This window comes from Aethalodelphis obliquidens, unplaced genomic scaffold (assembly GCF_003676395.1).
Source record: "Aethalodelphis obliquidens isolate GAN/ISIS:26980383/991018 unplaced genomic scaffold, ASM367639v1 scaffold7, whole genome shotgun sequence".
In the NCBI taxonomy this organism is placed as follows: domain Eukaryota; kingdom Metazoa; phylum Chordata; class Mammalia; order Artiodactyla; family Delphinidae; genus Aethalodelphis; species Aethalodelphis obliquidens.
Window position 1 is genome coordinate 7,963,947 of NW_020837951.1, and position 18,932 is coordinate 7,982,878.

The window sequence follows — 18,932 nt, forward strand, 5'->3', positions numbered from 1 at the left end:
ATGAGAGTCTGATGCTTTCCTGCTGGAGTGAGCTTTGTGACACGCGGGATCTTAGTTCCCCGACCAGGGATCAAACCCATGCCCCCTGCAGTGGAAGTGTGGAGCCCTAACCACTGGACCGCCAGGGAATTCCATTCAGCTCCTTCATCTGTAAAATGGGGAGAGCACCCACCCAAAAGATAAGGTATACAAGGGGGCCTGACAAGGAGCAGGGACTCAATAAATGTCATCATTACCTCCCTTACGGCAAGTCTCACCAGACAATAGCCTGGCTGTGGAGATGCACCTTCCGCCAGCTGGCCCTGACTTGGATTTCTTAACAGTATGAGGGAGATCAGAATTTGAATGAGAGGGTGACTGGGGACAAAAGGGTAGAAACGGAAGTTCCTACAAAGAACCCCACACCCCTGCGCCCAGTATTCTAGCAGGTTTCCAGTATGACTCCAACCCTAACTTAAGGGTCCCCTCCCCACTGGGACCAAACTCATCACAGTCTCTCCAGGTCACCAACAGGCTTCATGACCGGCAGGATACACTTTTCAGATCTGGAAATAAGTTCATCCGAAGGCTAGATGGTGTGGCGGCAGGAATGGAGGAGGACAGCAGTAACGCAGATAAAATGACCTCATCACGTGCCCGAAATGCACTGGTACCACATGCTCGAGTGGGGCGCCACCTGCCAAGACAGAGACATTCTATATACAGAGACACAGGATGCTGGAAGAACTGCCTGGTCTCAGGCAGTGTAGAACACACTTCATGGATCGTCTCCAGACTCCAGGTAGCTCTAGATCCTAATGCAAGTAACAGTGAATGGATCCGGAAGGCTCCGAGCCACAGCCAGGGGTGGCTGGGCTCCTCCCCAGTGGACCACTGACAAAGCCTTTCTCCTTCCGCTCCCCAAAGTAAAACCAGGCCGCGAGTCACCCTGGACACCGTGAATGGGCGCTGATTTATTTATTAGACTCGAGTGCTTTAGTACAGAACAGTACAGAGATGATACATGTTTGTGCTTCAATACTTTCAAACACTGAGATTCTGATAATTTCAAGGTGAACAAGTTTCAAGACAGACTAGCTTTTTTTTTTTAAATATCCTTTTGATAAATTATTTTTATATAAATAACAGAGAAAGGAAAACCGACATGTCGGACAAACAAGGTCCTGAAGCATGAGCATCGATCGTTTGGTCAAGGGCAGGGGACAAAACAAGCAGTAACAAGAAGAAACAAACCAAGGCAGGTCCCTACAGTCTGTCCTAAGGAAATGAGATCTTGTAAGGGGGGGAAGGGAGACAGACCTGAAAACTAATCTGAGTGCAAAGGGGAGATTTCAAAGCCTTGAGAAGAGAATGCCACGATGCATCTAACGGGGCGGGTGAGGAGTATATTCTGAAAGGGAAGCGAGGGCCGCGGAGAACTAGCACACAGCACGTTTGCAATGACGATGCCACAAGACAGTAATATACACACACGGTTTGCAGGGGCTAAGGGGGTGGGTGGGGGTGGGCGCGGGACATTTTTGTGACTTCCACTGTTCATTATAGTTCACAACAGCAGCAGAACAAATAGTGCGCTCCCTTCCGGAGAACGAGCTGCTGAGTCCTGAGGGCGACGAGACGTCCTTCCTGCATTTGCTTCTTTAATGTCTGCATCAGAGCTAAGCCTTATACAGCTACGTTTTTATACAGAGAATAAAATGATCGTTTTCTCTTACAAGCACGACGACATATGACCCCACACTACACAAAATAAAGTATTAGCAAGTATCTTAAACGGAGGATAACCTGAGTGGGGTCAGGGTCTGGATAAATCCACTGGGCTACTCTTCAGGTGGTTTGAAGTGTCAGGGGCACAGACAGTGCTCTACAGGAAAGGGACCTCTGACCAGGAGCCTGCGGAACTCACTCTGCTCTGGTTCGCTCTACCCAGGCTGACCCTGCTGAGAGCAGCTCTGTCGGGGGTGATGCCTGGGGAAAGATGGCGTCTGGTCTGAAGGACCAGGTCTGACTGCTTCTCCAAGGGACCCAGGTCCCCGATGGGAGCTTGCTCCTCACTCATCTGGGGACAGTGACAGACCACAGAACAGGATCACAGCGCTGCGGCAGCGGCCAGGGAGGGAGCCACGACAGGCACCCAGCCTGACTTCCCGTGGACGCCCCCAGCCCCTACCTCCAGCACGGGGGAGGGGGGGAATGAGCCCCCTGGGGAGAGCAGAGGTCGACTCCAGCTCAAACCTCTCGAGATGTCACCTGAGCTTCACTTCCAAGCTTATCTGGATGAGAGCTGGCACTGAGGGGTAGGAACTGGAGTGAAGGTAACAGATTAATCCTCAGTTTAAAATACTCCAAAAACGGACATCTCAGTGATTCCCAACAAGAACAGGAACAATCCCAAACGGGTTTTTAAAAACACCCAAACATCTACCTTCCCATACGCAAGCAATGTGCACACGTCACGCTGGCTTATGTACAAGGTCATAAAATCATGGCCAATGGGGAGCAGGTGTCCATTCATCATCCTAAGCAGTTCAGAAACCCTCCAGCAGCGCGTCCCTCACACCGAACATCTCCAGGATACATCTAGAAGGTACTCTTTTTTTAAAAAAAACACAATGCATTATTTTGTTTCAAACGAGAAGAGGGCATCACCAAACACGAGAACGCAGCTGGCGACAGTGCCGGCCGGGCGTGCAGAGCTGGGGCAGGCGATGGAGGGAGAAGGGGGTCAGCAAAGGAACCGAGGCGGTCAGCGGTGGTCAGGGCTGCGAGCACTCTGGGGAGAGGGTTCGTTGTTTGGAGGCGTGGCTTATTTTTTAACTGCTTATTTCTTCGTCTGTTTTATTCAGTTTCTTCAGCGTGTCCAGCAGTTTCTGTGGGGTGAGAATGTGCGTGGATCCTGGAGGAAGGCAGAAAAGACCGTGAGCTTGCCAGCTCCGGTTTCGAACACTTTCCCCTTTCCTGCCCTGTTCTATCCCCAGAGCTGTAGCCGTGCCCCCTCCCCCACCCAGATGCAGGGAGGGGTTGGGGACTGGGGTTTGGGGCCTTGTCACAGTAGGCCTGGGAGGCATGTGAGGGCTGTGGATAAACAGAACACACCCTCTGGCTTGGGCAGGGTTCCGGGCTGTACCAAGGAAGAAGCCCGCCTCTCCATCAGTGCTCAGCGCTGCCGTCTGCCAGGGGACAGGGCAGCTGCACTTCTAATTCTCTCCTGAACTCAAGGTGAAGCCAGGGAGAGAAGTTCCAAACCACACAGCCGGGGAAGAGGCTGGGAATGGGGCAGGGGTCAGCAGGGGGGACTGTGTGTGGTAAGAGTGGTGCAGGTAGGGAGGAAGAAGTGGACGGGCAGAGCCCTGGGGGAAGCCACTGCCTTCCGGGAGCCCGCTGGCTGGGACTGCGTGGTGGGAGGGACCTCAGGTGTGAAGGGGGAAGGGCCGGGGTACCTGAGGCCTTACCTTGCAGAGACCGCGCATTGTAAGAGGTTAGAAATGCTTGCAAAAATTTAAGCTAATGGAAATAGATATACTTCTACTGCAAAAAGAAAAAAGAAAACAAAAAAAAAATGAAGTCCTTTTTCATAAGGAGAGAGAGAGAGATCTCGTAAGTGCAGTAAAAAAAGATGCATGGATCGTGTGGTTTGGACATGGACTTAAACAGAACAGGAGTGACTGGCGCGTGAGCATGAGGCCTGCATGCATGCAGCAGTAGGCTTCAAAGAAAGAGATCCCGAGAGAAGAGAGAAGAGAGAAGAACTGAACAAAAGAGACCCGTACTTGAAAATGTGCCTCCCTGGAGATGCGGCCAAGTGAGTGGGCCTTCACATGAGGAGGGGACCAGAAACCATGGGATGCCAGATTTTCCACCCTGAGGGCAGGCAAAAGAAGGCTCTGGCTGGCTTGCTGGGAGTGATTCCAAATACCAGGGTCCCTATGCCTTTGACCGCTACTTGCTCAGCTGACCTGTGACTGCTGGCACTGCAGCCTGGAGCCTTCCTGGTCAGTCCAGACCAGGAGAACACTGGTGAAGCCCTCTCTGGTGTGAGAGGCTTCTCAACATCCTGTTCTCTGCAGCTCAAGCCCCAGCCCCCACCAGGGCCTGCTGAGTGAGGAACCAGTCCCCAGCTACTTCCCCGAGGTGCGGAGTGGGATGCCCTGAGAGTGCAGCCTGCGCCAGCCCCTGCGCCCAAAGCTGACTCATTCTGCAGACTCGAGGCTCCTTTGGCAAATGTGACACCGGTTTCAGCAGTGTGTCCCCCTCTCCCCCGAAGACACTCATTTCTGTGACCTTATCAATCTTTCTACTAGTCCTAAAGGTCACAGGCTGCTCCACAAATGAGGAAACAGGGATAAACGTTACCAAATTCTGACCAGAACCACTGGCACAATGAAAGCCTTCCAAATCTCAACTCGATGCAGCAGTTTGAGTGTCTATACCTGAAAGACAGCTGCTGGGAACTCCGTGCGGGGGATTAGCTTGGGGGCTACCTAGGTTAAGGCAAGGCATGTGCCAGAGAAACGGTCCCTAACGTCCTCCCTTGCCGCCAAGGTGTCCCCTACCCTTGCTTATGTGCAGATTCAGGACTTGGAGGGAGGCCAGAAGGAGGTGAAGGAATCCACGCTTCAGAACTTCCGGATATTATCTGATTGCTGACCATCTGGTGTTCCCAATCTTTGACCGAAAGCAGAAGACTTCCAGGACCAACAGTATCAGGCAACAGTCACGGTCCTGGGCCCTAACTATCAATACCTGGTCTCTTGAAAGGATGCAGACCAGCTGGTGTTAATCCGAATCACCTGAGGGCCAATTCTTGCCACGCAATCAGCTGTATCGCTTCAATACCCTGGTCAAGCTTTTCACCACCACAAACATTGCAAATGTTCTCACTTGAACCCACGTGTGGCTGACCATGTAGGCCCTCTAGAACAGCAAGTGGGTTCTACTGCTCTGAGGGTCCCTCTTATTCTACTTAACTGCAACACTGAACCGTGAACGGTGGTCTCCAAAACAAAGTCATCCAGACTGTCAAAGCTGGGGGCCAGACACACTGACCTCTGCCAGGACAAAGTCCTTCCTTCCTCACGGACGCTGCCTGAAAACCACAGGAGTTCCCACAGATCAGCTGGTCGAGCTGTTCTGGCTTTGGCTGAAACAGTCCTGCTGACTCAGACTACTGAGGGCAGTACCGGTGAACGACAGGTTTAAATTGGCTATTTAAGAGCAGCCCAGGTGAGTTTGATGATCTGCCAGACGTGGAAGACAGTGGTCTTGCCCACCCACATCCAAGACGCCCAGCGTGGTGAGGCGTGTCCGCGGCACAGCCAGGCCCAGAAGCCAGGCCACTGCTCTCAATTCTGGGGGCCCTGTGGCTTCCTGCCCCAGGAGGGGATGTGTAAGGGAACGCTGAAAAAGCAGCTGGGCATTGGATCAGCTCTGCGTTCAGATTCAAATCTGAGTCCCACTGAAAAATGAAACTTATCTGACCCCGATCTAGAATAAAGCAAAGTACGCAACATAATAATAAAAAAAAAAACTCTCCCGTGTTAAGTGCTCTGTAATAGGTCTAAGCCAGCCTTTCATCAGCTCCTGAGGCCTCCTGGACATTCCCTAATGGTCAGTACTTTTAACATAAACCACCTAGAGCACCGAGGTGAAGATCTAATCAAAAGATTTCATTTCAGGGATTCCCTGGTGGCGCAGTGGTTGAGAGTCCGCCTGCCGATGCAGGGGACGCGGGTTCGCGCCCCGGTCCGGGAAGATCCCACATGATGCGGAGTGGCTGGGCCCATGAGCCATGGCCGCTAAGCCTGCGTGTCCGGAGCCTGTGCTCCACAACGGGAGAGGCCACAACAGTGAGAGGCCCGCGTACCGCAAAAAAAAAAATAATAAAAGAGATTTCATTTCTTAGACAGTTGAGAGAAATGATGGATTGATTAGTGGGCACTGAGCCAAGGCTTGGTGGCATCTGTGCACTTCAGTTATCCATGCCCACTCCCTTCAGCCCAGCCCTGGGGAGCCAGCCTCGGCTCCAGGACAGAGAGGGGCCGGGAGGAGAGAGCGGGGCCAGGAGGATGGAACACAGCACTGGTACCCACACAGGGCCCACCGCAGACGCTCGTTCACTGCTGAGCAGGGGAAACCCATCCCTTAAAAGCTAAGTTCCTGCAAACACCAATGTGGGGGAGGAGACCACCCAGCCTCGCTAACGCCCTGCAGCGTCCTCAGCTTTGGTCACCTGGACAATCGCAACAGAAGTGGGCAAGTCGGAAGGCTCACCTGCTTTCTGACCTCCCTGGTATGAGGGCTTTGTGCCTCACTTTTTCTTAACTGAACTCTCTAAAATCCAACACTGTTCAACAAAGCATTTCAGAAGCCAGGAGCAAACAGCCAGAGTCTGTTCGTGCTCGCTCTGCTCTGATGGCAGCGGAGGCCTCTCTGTTGGTTGAACATAAAACAGAGGAAGCAGTGTGCAAAGAAGAGGCATCTTCCAAAGCAGGGAGTCCCAGAATGAATCCTAGCAGGAGCCCCTGGGGTCTGGGTCTGTGATTCTTTCTGACTCTGCAAGTGGTCTGTCATTGCTCATTTGTCCTTTGAGAAGCCTCGAAATACATCTTGCAGCAAACGCCGTCCACCTACCTGCCATCTGCACAGGAACCAGATGCCTCTGATTACGAACCTACCAAGGTGCTGCTGAACAACGGCTGTTTTTTAAGTCACTTTTATTGACCACCCAGTGGCCTCGCTTTCTAGGGTGAAGGCAGCCTGGGCAGGATGGCAGGTAGCCCGGGGCCACAGCCAGCCCCGCCGTCCTGGCTCACGACCACTTGCTGCTTCTCATCTCCCTACTGCCCTGGGGCAGCTACCTCCGGCCCAGGCCTCCGGTGCAGACCTTTAGAGCCCTTCGTGGATGGAGCTTATTCTCTTCAAAAAAACAAGCACACTTCTGATGTTACCCAGCCAGGGTTCTGATGTGCATTCCCCCAAGGGTCGCCAGAGAGTGTGCCAGGGTGCGTAGGGCTGCCTGGTTTGAGCCACCAACGGAACGACTGCATTACAGAGCCCGAGCAGCCTCGGGCCCTGCCATCCAGCCGCCCTGTGTTCTGTGTGCTGTGACCCAGTGGGAACGGCCTCCCCCAGTCACACAGGTGCTTGTGGCCAAGCTGAGGCTAGAGTCCATGCCTGTCCGCTGCTCACTGACAGGTGACTCACACTCTGTAACTCACAGGGCCACGTTTCAGCCCGGGGTGGGGGTGGGGACATTTCTAGGGTGCATCCTCAACAGAGTAGACGAAGTCAGGTACGCAAGACGTGGCCTCATCACAGAATGTGTAATGAAACTAAAGAATGACTAATGGTGCAGTGAGGTCTTCAGGGTCAGTCTGCCATCTGAACAGGTCAGGGGAGATTTCCAGCACAAAAGAAGGGTGGAAAGAGAGAGGAAGGAATGAGCACAAGAATAAAACCTGGGTAATCTGCCACACTGACAAGGGGTTCCCGGGTAACTGAGATAAAGGCACAAGCATGGTGGGAGAGAAGACGCTCTTTAAAAACAGTACATAGGGCTTCCCTGGTGGCGCAGTGGTTGAGAGTCCACCTGCCGATGCAGGGGACACAGGTCCGTGCCCCGGTCCGGGAAGATCCCACATGCCGCGGAGCGGCTGGGCCCGTGACCCATGGCCGCTGAGCCTGCGCGTCCGGAGCCTGTGCTCCGCAACGGGAGAGGCCACAACAGTGAGAGGTCCGCATACCGCAAAAAAAATAAAAATAAAAAATTAAAAAATATAAACAGCACATAGCGTGGAGAACAGATTTCTACCCAAAGGCTCTCAATCTGACCAGGAAACTCCAATGAGAGAGAGGGGTATGATTCTCAACTCTTGAAAGGATCCACAGGAGAATTAAAATAAAAAGCAATTACTGAAAGAGCAAATGACTGTTAAGTGCTGTTTTTCCCAGAGGAACAGGAGACATGAGCTCTTTCCACCGGTGGCTGGCGTTCGCCATGTACAAGGTGGCTTATGACCCCATCACCCCTTAGAAATTGTTCCTCAGGATAAATGTCTGTCCTGGGAAAAAGGTATTGACATATCTAACTACCACTGACTGGGAGTCTACCCTAACGCCCTCTGCCAAGCTTTCCTCATGATCGTGTGCCAACTGGCATCTCCACTGGAGTTCTGCCTTGGACAGGACTGTCCCCTGAACACCTGTTGGTCTCACTCTCAAGTTCCCACACCACATCACAACCTGGAGGCTGCCTGGTGTTCTCTGCCTTGTGCCCACAAATTCACCCCGGGACCAGCAGGCTGGGGCACAGCGCCTGTGGCATCCCTCCACGTCCAGCTCCCTCTGGAGGACTGTGCACAGCAGTTGTGATTGTCACTGGTCTAAAGCCCAGAGGGCTGCAGCTGTCTGACTGGGCGACAGGTAACCCAAGGCATGAGCGAGCTGGAGCCCAGTGGGGCTCAGGGTAGGGTTGGTGAGGGCAGCATCGGACACATTTTCAATCGGTGTTAAGAACTGCAAGCATTTTCTCGTTAAAAGAAATCAAATAAATAATAAACGGAAAAGGGAAAAATAAAGAGTGACGGAATAAATCAAAGAAAACCCTTCGGAGTGGAAGAGTTTCTTTTCTGTAATAAGCTGCTTTTACTTTGTTTCTTTGGCTCTCACTCCATTGTTGGAGCCTGATCCTCAAAAGATACCCTAGAGGACTCCCGGAAGTCGGGGTGTCTCAGGTCCATGAGAAATTTGGTGGGAGTGAGAATATGAGTAGAACCTGCGGGAGAACAGAGGCCGGCTGACTGCTTGAACAAAGGTACGTTACCGGAACATGCCAACTTAGGCCTACGTTTTATGCAGCCAATGAGGTGCGAGAGAGCGAGACGCACGCGCACGCGCGGAGCACACGCCGTGCACACGCGGCGCATGCGCACATGGGCCACGAGGACGCCCGGCATGCACAGAGCGGGCGGGGCCACACAGCGGGCGTCAGCGGTCTGCACCAGGCCTCTCCACCGATCCGCAGGGGCGACCCTGTCTCCCCGGGTCTCCACCTCCCAACAGGGAACCTCGGGTCGGGCCAGCGTGGAAGAGGGGGTTACAGCGAAGCCTGGCTGTGACGGCTTCTGCCCAGGAAAGCTGTGTTTCAGCAGAGAGTTAGCCAACACGCTCATGCAACACGTACGCAAGCAGGGAACACCGAGAGCTCTGGCACAGGGTCCCACGTAGCCAGAAAGGAAAGAACACAGAGGGAAACGGTGACCAGACAGGGGAGGCTTCAGGGAGTGGGGAGGGGAGGGGGAGGTGCGAGCTCCCCAATGAATGGTGGTATCTGGAACGCAGGTTGTGAAGACAGTGCCAGCTCCATCTTGATACACCCAGGAACGGCCACATGGACTGGTCTGCAGAACCTGCTCACTCTGAGAGCTTGGGGGGCACTGCGCCTTGGTCCCCCCAAAGTGGAGGTATAAAACTGACACATCTTATTGAGATCGGGGCAAGGGCGGGGCCCAGCCAGGGCAGTAGGTGCTGATCACCTCTTGCCAATCAATGTTAAGAGGTACTCTGGGCAGGTGCAACTCCATTTTGTTAAGGGCAAGATGGGACAAAAGGAAGGCATCTGGAGAAAGCAAGATTTTTCTCAGCTCACTCTTCCTCTTCCAGCCGAGAAATTGGAGAAGCTCCTGTAGTCATGAAAAAGGAGAAAAATCTTCTCCTGCTGCCTTAAGTCAGCTCTTATAAGTTGCTTCCTTTCTTCTGGAAAGCCAGCAGGAAATAACCAGAAGGGGTATGACAGACCCTGAAGTAGCAGGAACTGGCTGGGGGAACCCTCAGCAGAGCGCAGGAGTCAGGCCAGTATGTTTCAGGCAGTATCTGCTCTCACTCCTCGTCTGTGCGTCTCCAACTGACAGGTAAAGGAGCCGGTAATCATTTACCGTCCGTTCACTGAGCGTCTTCTGGACGTGAGGCTGGAGGCCAGGAAACTGACACCACCCTACCCCCCACCCCCCAGCCCCGGGCCAGCACCAGGCCTAGCTCAGGCTGTAAGTGGGTGCTCTTAACCCCGTTTTCGTGGGTAAGGAAATAACAGCGTGGAGAGGAGAGGCACTTTCGAGGTGACCCACGTGGCAGTGGCAGAGCAGGAATATCAGCCTGGGTCTCTTGGAATCTGTGACCAGGCTCTTCCCACCACGTGGGGCTGCCACTCATCAAGAGACACAGTGCAGACATGAGGAAGGAACCCTTCGCTCGTCAGCGTCTGCCGTCCACAAACATGTCTAGAGACTTAAGTTTTTCAGGGGCAACAGAGAACCGAAGACAGAATGAAACACCAAAGCATGGAATGGAGTCCAAGTGCAATGAAGCGGTCCCTTCCCTCTAGAAAACACGCCCCACTCACCTATGAGCACTTCCCACTTTCCGTTGGCTTGGGTCACCTCGTAAGCACAGCGCATCTCATTCAGGCTCACGCCCCCCAGGATGAAGATGATGAGGCGAGGACCACTGCGGTACTCCCCTGGGGCCTTATTCTTATGCCAGTGCCCATAGCGGGCGCTGGGGCAGGAGAGAGGGGGAGGGAGAGGGAGAGAGAAAGATATTAACCATGTTTATCTGCATCCACAGCATTTATACTTCATACCTCCGTGACGTGTTACACAATTATTCTGTACACCAGTGACCGAAATAGAGTAGATGCTTAGCGAGTGTTGGCTGAACTGAACTGCAGTGCAAATTATCAAGCACTTTGGCTGCCGGGAGAAGAATCGCTATGAGCGCCTGTGCTGTGACCCCGTCATGCAGGCAACAGACGGGTTCAGATCGGCTTTAAAGCGGGACGTTCAGCAGCTTCACCCGCATGATGTTGGTGCCGGTGTCTCCCCCGAGTTGTACAGTTCTGGGCTTGTCTGGGACACTCTGCTGGAGGGAGCAGGGACCACAGAGTCCAGGGCCTGTCTGCAGCCGGCACATTGATTCACTGGACAGACGTGCACCAGGCGCCTCACTGGGCTGGGGCCGCCCCAGCACCGAGGAGCTGACCTGAGTGACATGCGGCTCTTGCCAACCAAGAGCTCAGGCTTAACTGGGGCGGGTGGGGCGAGGAGGGTGGCAGGAGGATGGGGGTCTGCATCGCGCCCCAAGGAGAGGAGCTCAGTGCCGTGGGAACAAACACGGGGGAGGGACTTCAAGTGCCGACTGGGCATCACTGGGGAAGCCTTCCTGGAGGAGGTGACACGGAGCTGACTCCTGAACGACAGGCATCTCAGGGGCAGGACAGTTCCCCAGGTGCCCCCCCACTCCTGGCCCCGGCTTCCCTCAATGGGCCTTCACCTTGTCCTTGGAAACAATGAGAAATTGGTTGCTTCCAGGCTAAGAAAATGGGGAAAACAAAACAAAAATCAAAACAAAATGAGGGGCCATCTCTTAAGAAGATCATATATATTTTTTCTTGTGTGGAGGATTACGTTGAGGATTTTAAAGTGTTAAATCAGCCTTGCATTTCCTCAAACCCTTCAGCAAGATGCATTGCTCCTTGTATATGCCACTGGGTTTAGTTTGCTAATATTTTATCTATAACATTTGCCTCTCTGTGCTTGAGGGAAGTTTTATTTAATGCCATTTTCAGATTTGCTTTTAGGATCATGTACCATAAAATAAGTGGGAAAGTTTCTTCTCTCTTTCTGTTATCTGCAAATGTGTTCATGTTGAGTGGTTTCTTCATAAAATACCAGAAGAATTCACCATTGCATCCATTTGGTTGGGAATCTCTTTTGTGGAAGTTTTAAAAGTAACTAAAAAGTTAATAGGGGTCACTGAGTTTCTATTTTTTAATTGTCAATTTTTGCAATTTATAAAATGCATGTGTCCATGTCATCTAAATTATCAATTAAATTCGGATAAATTTGAAACAGAACGAGGAGAGCAAGTCTTCTCTGAACAGTGGAATCTTTACCCTTCTTCCTGACTTAGGACAGCATTAAAGCCACTTTCCACATCACAAAGGCCAGCCCAGAGGACCTCACAGTCACTTCTTTTTGCCTGTGCAATCATGTTTGTCTGCCGTTGTCAACCAGCCTGGCTGTGGTACTGTGTGGGATTTTGTATTTCACGCCAATGCTGGCAATAAACATTTGGCCTCCACTGGCGTCATGCAGGCCTGAGAGTGACGACAGAAGGGGGGGCGGTGGAGAGAGAAGACGGGCGGGCAAAGTACTAGTATAGTAGAGGCACATGTATTGAAAAGTGTTACCCTGGGAGCCTGGGCCACACACACGAGGGAGGCAGAGAAGAGATTCTGGAGGCAAAATGTGTGCCTAGTGTTGAGAGTCCCAGGGACTGGCTGTGGAGATGTGGCCTGCAGAGCATAACAGGAAAAGCTTCTGGATGAACATGGCAAGGTGGTGAACAAGAGCAAGAGCTTTCGAAAACATATGCACAAGGCCTCATGGGTGGCCAAGAAAACACAGAGGGCTGGAGAACCCAGAGATGGAAGCATGGATTGCTGTCTGCCCACATCTCCAAGCTGAGAAACATCTGAGCATCACCAGGTACGTGGCAGAAACTCAACAGACCCAAGGCATCCATGTTTCCATCATCTATGTTTCCATCAAGGAGGAATCTGAGAAATGTGGCTCTATGCAGATGACGTATTCATCCCTTTCTTAATTACTAAAATTAACTAATGAATGAAAAGTGAAGACAGAATACACCAAGTGCCTACTCCATTCCAGGCTCTGTTCTAGGCACTGAGGATAAAACAGACACGAATCCCTGCCCTCAGGAGGCTGACATTCTAGTCGGGGGAGACTGGCAGTAAACAAGGTAAATACTAACAGCACACTAAGCGGTGGTGTAATCTATGGAGAAAAAGCAGGGAAGGGAGACAGGAAGTTGGGGTGCTATAATTTTTTCACTATTTTCTGTAACACTTTATTGAGAAATAATTCATGTATCATACAATTCGCTCATTTAAACTGTGTAATTCAGTGGTGTTCAGTATAGTCACAGAATGGTGAGCCATCACCACAATCAATTTTAGACCATTTTCATCAACCCCAAAAAGAAATTCTGTACCTATTAGCAGTCGCTCCCCATTCCCCAACCCTTACCCCCATCCCCAGTTCTGAGCAACCACCAATCTACTTTCTGTCTTGAGACTAGCCCGTTCTAGACATTTCATATAAATGGAATCATAGTGTGTGTGGGCTTTAGTGACTGGCTTCTTTCACTTAGTGTAATATTTTCAAGGTTCGTCCATGTTACAGCATGGATCAGTATTTCATTCCTATCTTTGGCTGAACAATATTCCATTGTATGAATATACCATGTGTTTTTTATCCATTCATCAGCTGACAGACATTTAGGTCATCTCCACTTTTGAGCTATTAGGAATAATGCTGCTAGGAAGACTGGTGTACTGTAATTTTAAACAGGGTGGTTAGGGAAGATGGGAGAAGGTAACAATTTATTAAAGACCTGGAGGAGAAAAGAGGTGAGCCATGCAGAGATACCTGGGGAAAGATCATTTCAGGCAGAGGGAAAAGCAAGTGCAAAGGTCCTGAGGCAGAAGTAAGCCTGGTGTGTTCGGGGAAGAGCAAGGAGGCTGGTGTGGCTGAAGTGGGGGAGGAGTAGGGAGTGAGGGAGGAATGGGAAGCCAGGGGCTGAAGGGCCTCATGGGCCGCTGCAAGGACTTGGCCTGCACCCTGGCTGTGACGAGAAGCAGTGGGAGGGTTCTCGAGGGTCGTGAGGCGTCACAGCAGGACTGCCGTGCGGCTGCCGTCCAACCAGACACGGTGCCGCTTGCTCCCTGCTCGCTTGCTCAGGGACTTGCACTCACCTGACCGCGGTGGTGCTGAAGGAGGCAGAGGAGCGGGTGGAGATGTACGGGTAGTGCTTGGTGTCAAGTCTGTCTTCAATGGTGTCCTGGAAAGAAGAGACACAGCTATCGACCGGCCATCTCTTTGCAAAGGGCTGACGCAATCAAGGTAAGACAATTCGAAGCACAAGTCACTCAGCCAAAACCATGGCCAGCTTTGCAACAACCAGAGCTCCCCTGTCCGCTGCCCACTGCTGGGCACCTGACGCTGAGCTCGGAGCGGGCGGACCAGATGCTCCATAACCAGCAGATACAATGAGATAAGTTTGTAGGTCTGCTCTTGAAGAGAAGTTTTTTAAAAAAACCTGCATTGGGCTTCCCTGGTGGCACAGTGGTTAAGAATCCGCCTGCCAATGCAGGGGACATGGGTTCGAGCCCTGGTCCGGGAAGATCCCACATGCCACGGAGCAGCTAAGCCCATGCGCCACGACTGCTGAGCCTGCGCTCTAGGGCCCCGAGCCACAACTACTGAGCCCATGTGCCACAACTACCGAAGCCCACACACCTAGAGCCCGTGCTCCACAAGAGAAGCCACCGCAATGAGAAGCCTGTGCACCGCAACGAAGAGTAGCCCCTGCTCGCCACAACTAGAGAAAGCCCAAACGTAGCAATGAAGACCCAACGCAGACAAAAACAATAAATAAAATAAACTTAAAAAAAAACCCGCATTATTTTTTCTTGCTTCTCTTCCACCCTTTTATGTTCCATGTGAGGTTATAAATGTCGCATCCTGTCCAATAAACTCCTGACCCTTGCCATCCGTCTTGAAGACACTAGGCATGGGCAGTCTCTCAGGCAAGCTGAGGCCTTACAGCCTCAGTTTCCCAAGGGCCTAATTATCTGGTGGGTGGATCCAGCTACCCACCCCCTGCTGCCGAGAAGTCTACACTCCTAACAGCTACCGTGTGAAGCCCACACATGTCTCTTTGGGGGACTGGGGTTGTGGGGGGAAGGAAAAGGGAGCAGAGAACAAAGGAGGGAATGAGACAGAGCGGTTGATCCACTCTGCCAAGCAAAGAAACATAATTGGTTTCAAGATGTCTCATGTTCACCCATCTTTCTGGTTTGTGGGTTTTAAAAATAGAAAGCTGACTCACTATATATACTTAAAATATATTTATTTTAACGTACGATTCAGTGGGAACACATGGACTGCTATGAATTAGCAAAAGGATCCTGGCCAAGACCTTTCATTCTCTGGACCCCAGTCCTGTCCTCCTGTCAAGGGCAGGAACTGGAAAGACCATCTCCAATTCCCACCCCAAAGCTCCCAGGGTGCGTCAGGAGTCTACACAGGGTTTCCTCGACCTCGAGCTACAAGAAGGGGAGGAAGGGACACCGCTGGGCTACCTGACTTTCACAGATACGAAACACCTACTATGCGCAAGGCTCGGTGCCAGAGGACACGTCAGGTGAGGGCACAGGACCAAGGTCTAAAACGATGAGCCAACACAGAGAGCAGCACACACATGTAAAGAGCATCCCTGACACATGCTGTGGGAGTCCAGGGAGGCCTCTGTGGTGCTGGGTGGTCAGACAGGTGGGCCAGTGTATGAGACTTTGCAGGAAGGCAGGATTCAGGAGGTGGAAAGGAGAGTGAGAACTCCAGGCAAGGGATAGCGCTGCACAGAAACACGATTGGCAGGGTCTCTGGCTGATGTGGGGGCTGAGGGAGGGAAGCAGCGGGAGAGGAGGACGGGCTGGGATCTCTTTCCAGAGGCCCTCCCGCCCTGCTGCATCCTTAGCGTGGCACTCCTTACTCACAGGACCTTCAGGTGCTGTGATGGGTTTGGTTCCTTCGGCTGCAGTACCATTGAGGGGTCTCTACTGTGGGGCTCAACAGTGTGGATCTGAGGATCCACATCTGACGGTCTCCTGGGGCTGCTCTGCACGAACCCTCCAAGGCCTGGGTGCAAATCCCCGGGTGTCACCCCCACCCAAGGGCAGGGGAGGCTGAAGCCCCCAGGCCTCAGGTGCAGAGCCCCGGGCCCAGCTGCCCTCGTGCCCTCGTCTCGGCCCACGCTGACCTCCATGATGTCTTTGATGATCGGGGTCCATCGTGAGAGCTGGTAGGTCTGCTCGCTGATGCGCTCCTTCCGCTCCGGTTTGCTCCTGCGACGCAGCGTGGACTGAAAGCGAACACACGAGCCGAGGCTCCGAGTCAGCGCCTGGGCCTGCGAGGCCTCGCTGGCCCCTGGGCTCCCTTCTGGGAGTCCGTCCTGGCAAAGACTAAGAAGTAGGGAGCTTTTCCTGCAAAAGCCCGGACGATGCCCCGTGGGCTCCAGCCCAAGAACCTGGAGCAAACTTGGTTCTTCAAAGCCAGGAAAAATGGCAAACGTGGGTCAAATGGATAAGTGCCATTTCTTACAAATGCAGGGAGTTAGTTTGTTGTCAATTATAGGAGAAAATACTGCTTTGGTGTGGCTTTGATTTTGCTTCAACAGCACGGGAGGCACTGAATGAATCATCTCTGTTCTCATTTGGTCCCTTTGTGAACAAGGGCCTGAAAAACGCCAGATCGCCCCCAGTCACAGGCCTCTGGTCTGGTGGCTCCGGAACAAAGCTTTTGACTCTAAGATCCCACAAGGAGCACACCTACAGCCCTGCTTTACCAGCACGGAGGCGTGAGCTGACTCCCTGCAGGAAGTGGGGTGCCTACAAGCAAGGTTCCTGGCGGGGGGCTCTGAAGAGTCCTGGAGCCCCCCGCCAGGCCTCTTCCAGAGCTCATTGCTGGTCGGGCCCCCCACACCTGACCCCACTGGGTCCTGAGTCATTGTCAGAGAAGCAGACCCAAAGGTGGCAAGGCGGCGTGGCACTAAGCGTTGTGTTCGCAACCTCACAGAAGATGCTGAGTCTAATGTCCTACAGCAGAGCCAGGCTGACTCAAGACTCGTGGGACAGGGCTGGTATGACTCCCATTTGGGGCGGGTTCACAGACACAGCTCAGCGTTGTGACTGCGTGTGCCTCCTCGATGTGCCCGCCTGGGCTCCTGGTGCTACGCCTTGATTGTATTTATACCTCTACACCTGCATCCCTCTGATTTTATGTTTTCTCTTTCTCAGTGTTGAGTGTGTGTACTGTAAGCTGCCTTAAGTCAGTCAGGGGAGAAGAGATGAGAGCTGCCGTCTCCCCCCTGCCTCCCCCCGAGGCGGGTGCTCACGTCCGTGACGATGGGCACCCCGAGGTGGGCCATGTTGGTGATGATCTCACTGTCCTCCGGGGGGATCTGGGCGTGCTGGATCAGCTTGTTCAGGTTTTCCTCGGTGATGCCTGCGAGAGCAAAAGCCCGATCGCCACACCAGCCCCTGGACATCACACACTGAGAAGCAGAGCTAAGTGCCTGGGGGGACAGTGCCCCTTTTCCTCTTCAGGATTAGTGGGAACCAATCCGCTCATGGCATCAAGGTTACTCTAAGACGAGACAAGATCAGGACTCAAATTCCACTCTAGCCTACAGGCTGTGACCATCAGCAGCTGCCCTTCATGGTCTACATTTCCATCCGTCTCCTGCTTCTCAGCCGTCACCACCACCCCTGGCCCACATCACAGTCAGCTTGGACAGGAGAGCCTCTGTGTCCATCTTTGGCACAATGGACACCTATGGACACTTATAGGCAGCAGATGTGGGTTAAAATCAGTTATTTAAAGGCACAGATTACAAATGTGGGGCAAGTTAAAAGTATCTAGCAGAAATGCTCTAATAAGCTGGCCATAAAGCCAATAGACTCTCCCAGCTGTCCCCACCCTGTCCTCTTCGAATTACGCTGTCCCTTGGACTAACTCCAGAATCACTGGGGGATACTCAGCCTCTAGTTGCAACTGATCTGCCTACATGACATTTCCCCAGATGTAAAGAGCCCCTCAGATCTTATTAAACACCTCTTTCCTTCCCTTTTCCTTGTCTTTTACAGTTTTCCACTTTGTTCTCTCTCTCCCAGCTGCCTCATTTTCCCCAAGAAAGGGCCTATCGCCCTCCTCTGTATCCCACCGTTCCTACCATTCTTCAAAAAGATGTAGAGAAGGATGATGCGGATTTTGTCGTAAGTGCTGACATTCGCGTCCAGCAGAATGGGGACAATGGCTCTCATGGGGTCCTTGATCTTCTCCCCTTCAGCATCCGTGCCCATCGCCAGGTCCTGCAGAAAACACACCGTGTTGACCCCATTTCTGGCAACAGTCTGGACAAATGGTAACTATTAGAAAACTGGTTATCCATAAACGTCTGGGATGTTTAGTTTGGTTGGGGGAAGGTCTTCAGCAGGTGCTTATCTCTCAATTAATTAATCAGAACGGGGGTAATCAGCACTGGTGTCTACGGCATCGGTGAGAACCGAGGAAAGCCCCAGGCTTCGCTTTCCAAAACCAGAAACCACGCTGATTTGCCATCTTGTTTAAAGGCAGGCTGTTCCCTCCAGGTGAGTTCCAGTGTACGTGTGCCAATTCCTCAGGGAAAGCCTCAATCCTGGTAGGTCCTCAAGAGGGACAAAGCCCTACAGAGGGATCGGGGCTTGAGGGGATGCACTTCCCACATGTGAAAAGCTTAATATTATAAGGTGCCTCCACCTGGCTGGACTCTTTCTGCTCCACTCCCTGTGGCACGGAAGGCTGTGCCCGCTGAGTTTTAACTACTCTAGGATTTTAACCTCTGTTTTTAATCTTCCAACCACTTTCAGGGAGAGGAGGAAAAAACATGGGCTCCCTGCAAATCCCACTGAAGGAGATGAAGGGGGAGGGGGTGCTAAGAGTGGGACTGAAGATAAAGAGTGAAGTAAGCACGGTCTATGGCCCCGCCCTCGCAACTCAGGCAAGAGGCGGATCCATTCTCAACAGGCCCGAGAAAGCAGCACATCAGTGTCAGCAAACCAAGAACGATCTGGTCTCGTTCTGAGACCAGCAGCTGCAACTTTCTCTGCAGCTCTTACAGAGGCTGCCGGAAGGTTGCCTTTTTTCTCTAAAGATCCCAGGAGTCCGTAAGGAGCATGATCTCAAGCTCGGGCCTCTGCCCAGCCTGGGCCAGAGGAAGGTGGGGCCCCTCTCCAAGGTCCTTTCCCAGCTCAGCGC

The 18,932-nt window shown here is 52.5% G+C and overlaps 1 protein-coding gene across 2 annotated transcripts in view; it reads right to left on the reverse strand.

Moving 5' to 3' along the window:
• Positions 1-942: 942 nt before the first annotated feature.
• STXBP1 (syntaxin binding protein 1) overlaps positions 943-18,932 on the reverse strand; it is a 71,640-nt gene continuing 53,650 nt past the window's right edge. Inside the window, exons 14-19 of one of the 2 annotated variants that reach the window (XM_027104793.1) lie at positions 17,869-18,007; positions 17,032-17,141; positions 15,898-15,999; positions 13,832-13,917; positions 10,397-10,551; positions 943-2,896 (exon numbers count right to left, since the gene is read on the reverse strand). In XM_027104793.1, coding sequence (XP_026960594.1) covers positions 2,814-2,896; positions 10,397-10,551; positions 13,832-13,917; positions 15,898-15,999; positions 17,032-17,141; positions 17,869-18,007 — 675 coding nt within the window. In that variant the 3' untranslated portion in view covers positions 943-2,813. Of the gene's footprint in view, positions 2,897-7,691; positions 8,774-10,396; positions 10,552-13,831; positions 13,918-15,897; positions 16,000-17,031; positions 17,142-17,868; positions 18,008-18,932 lie in introns of those variants that run through there. The other variant, XM_027104794.1, reaches the window with a different exon arrangement.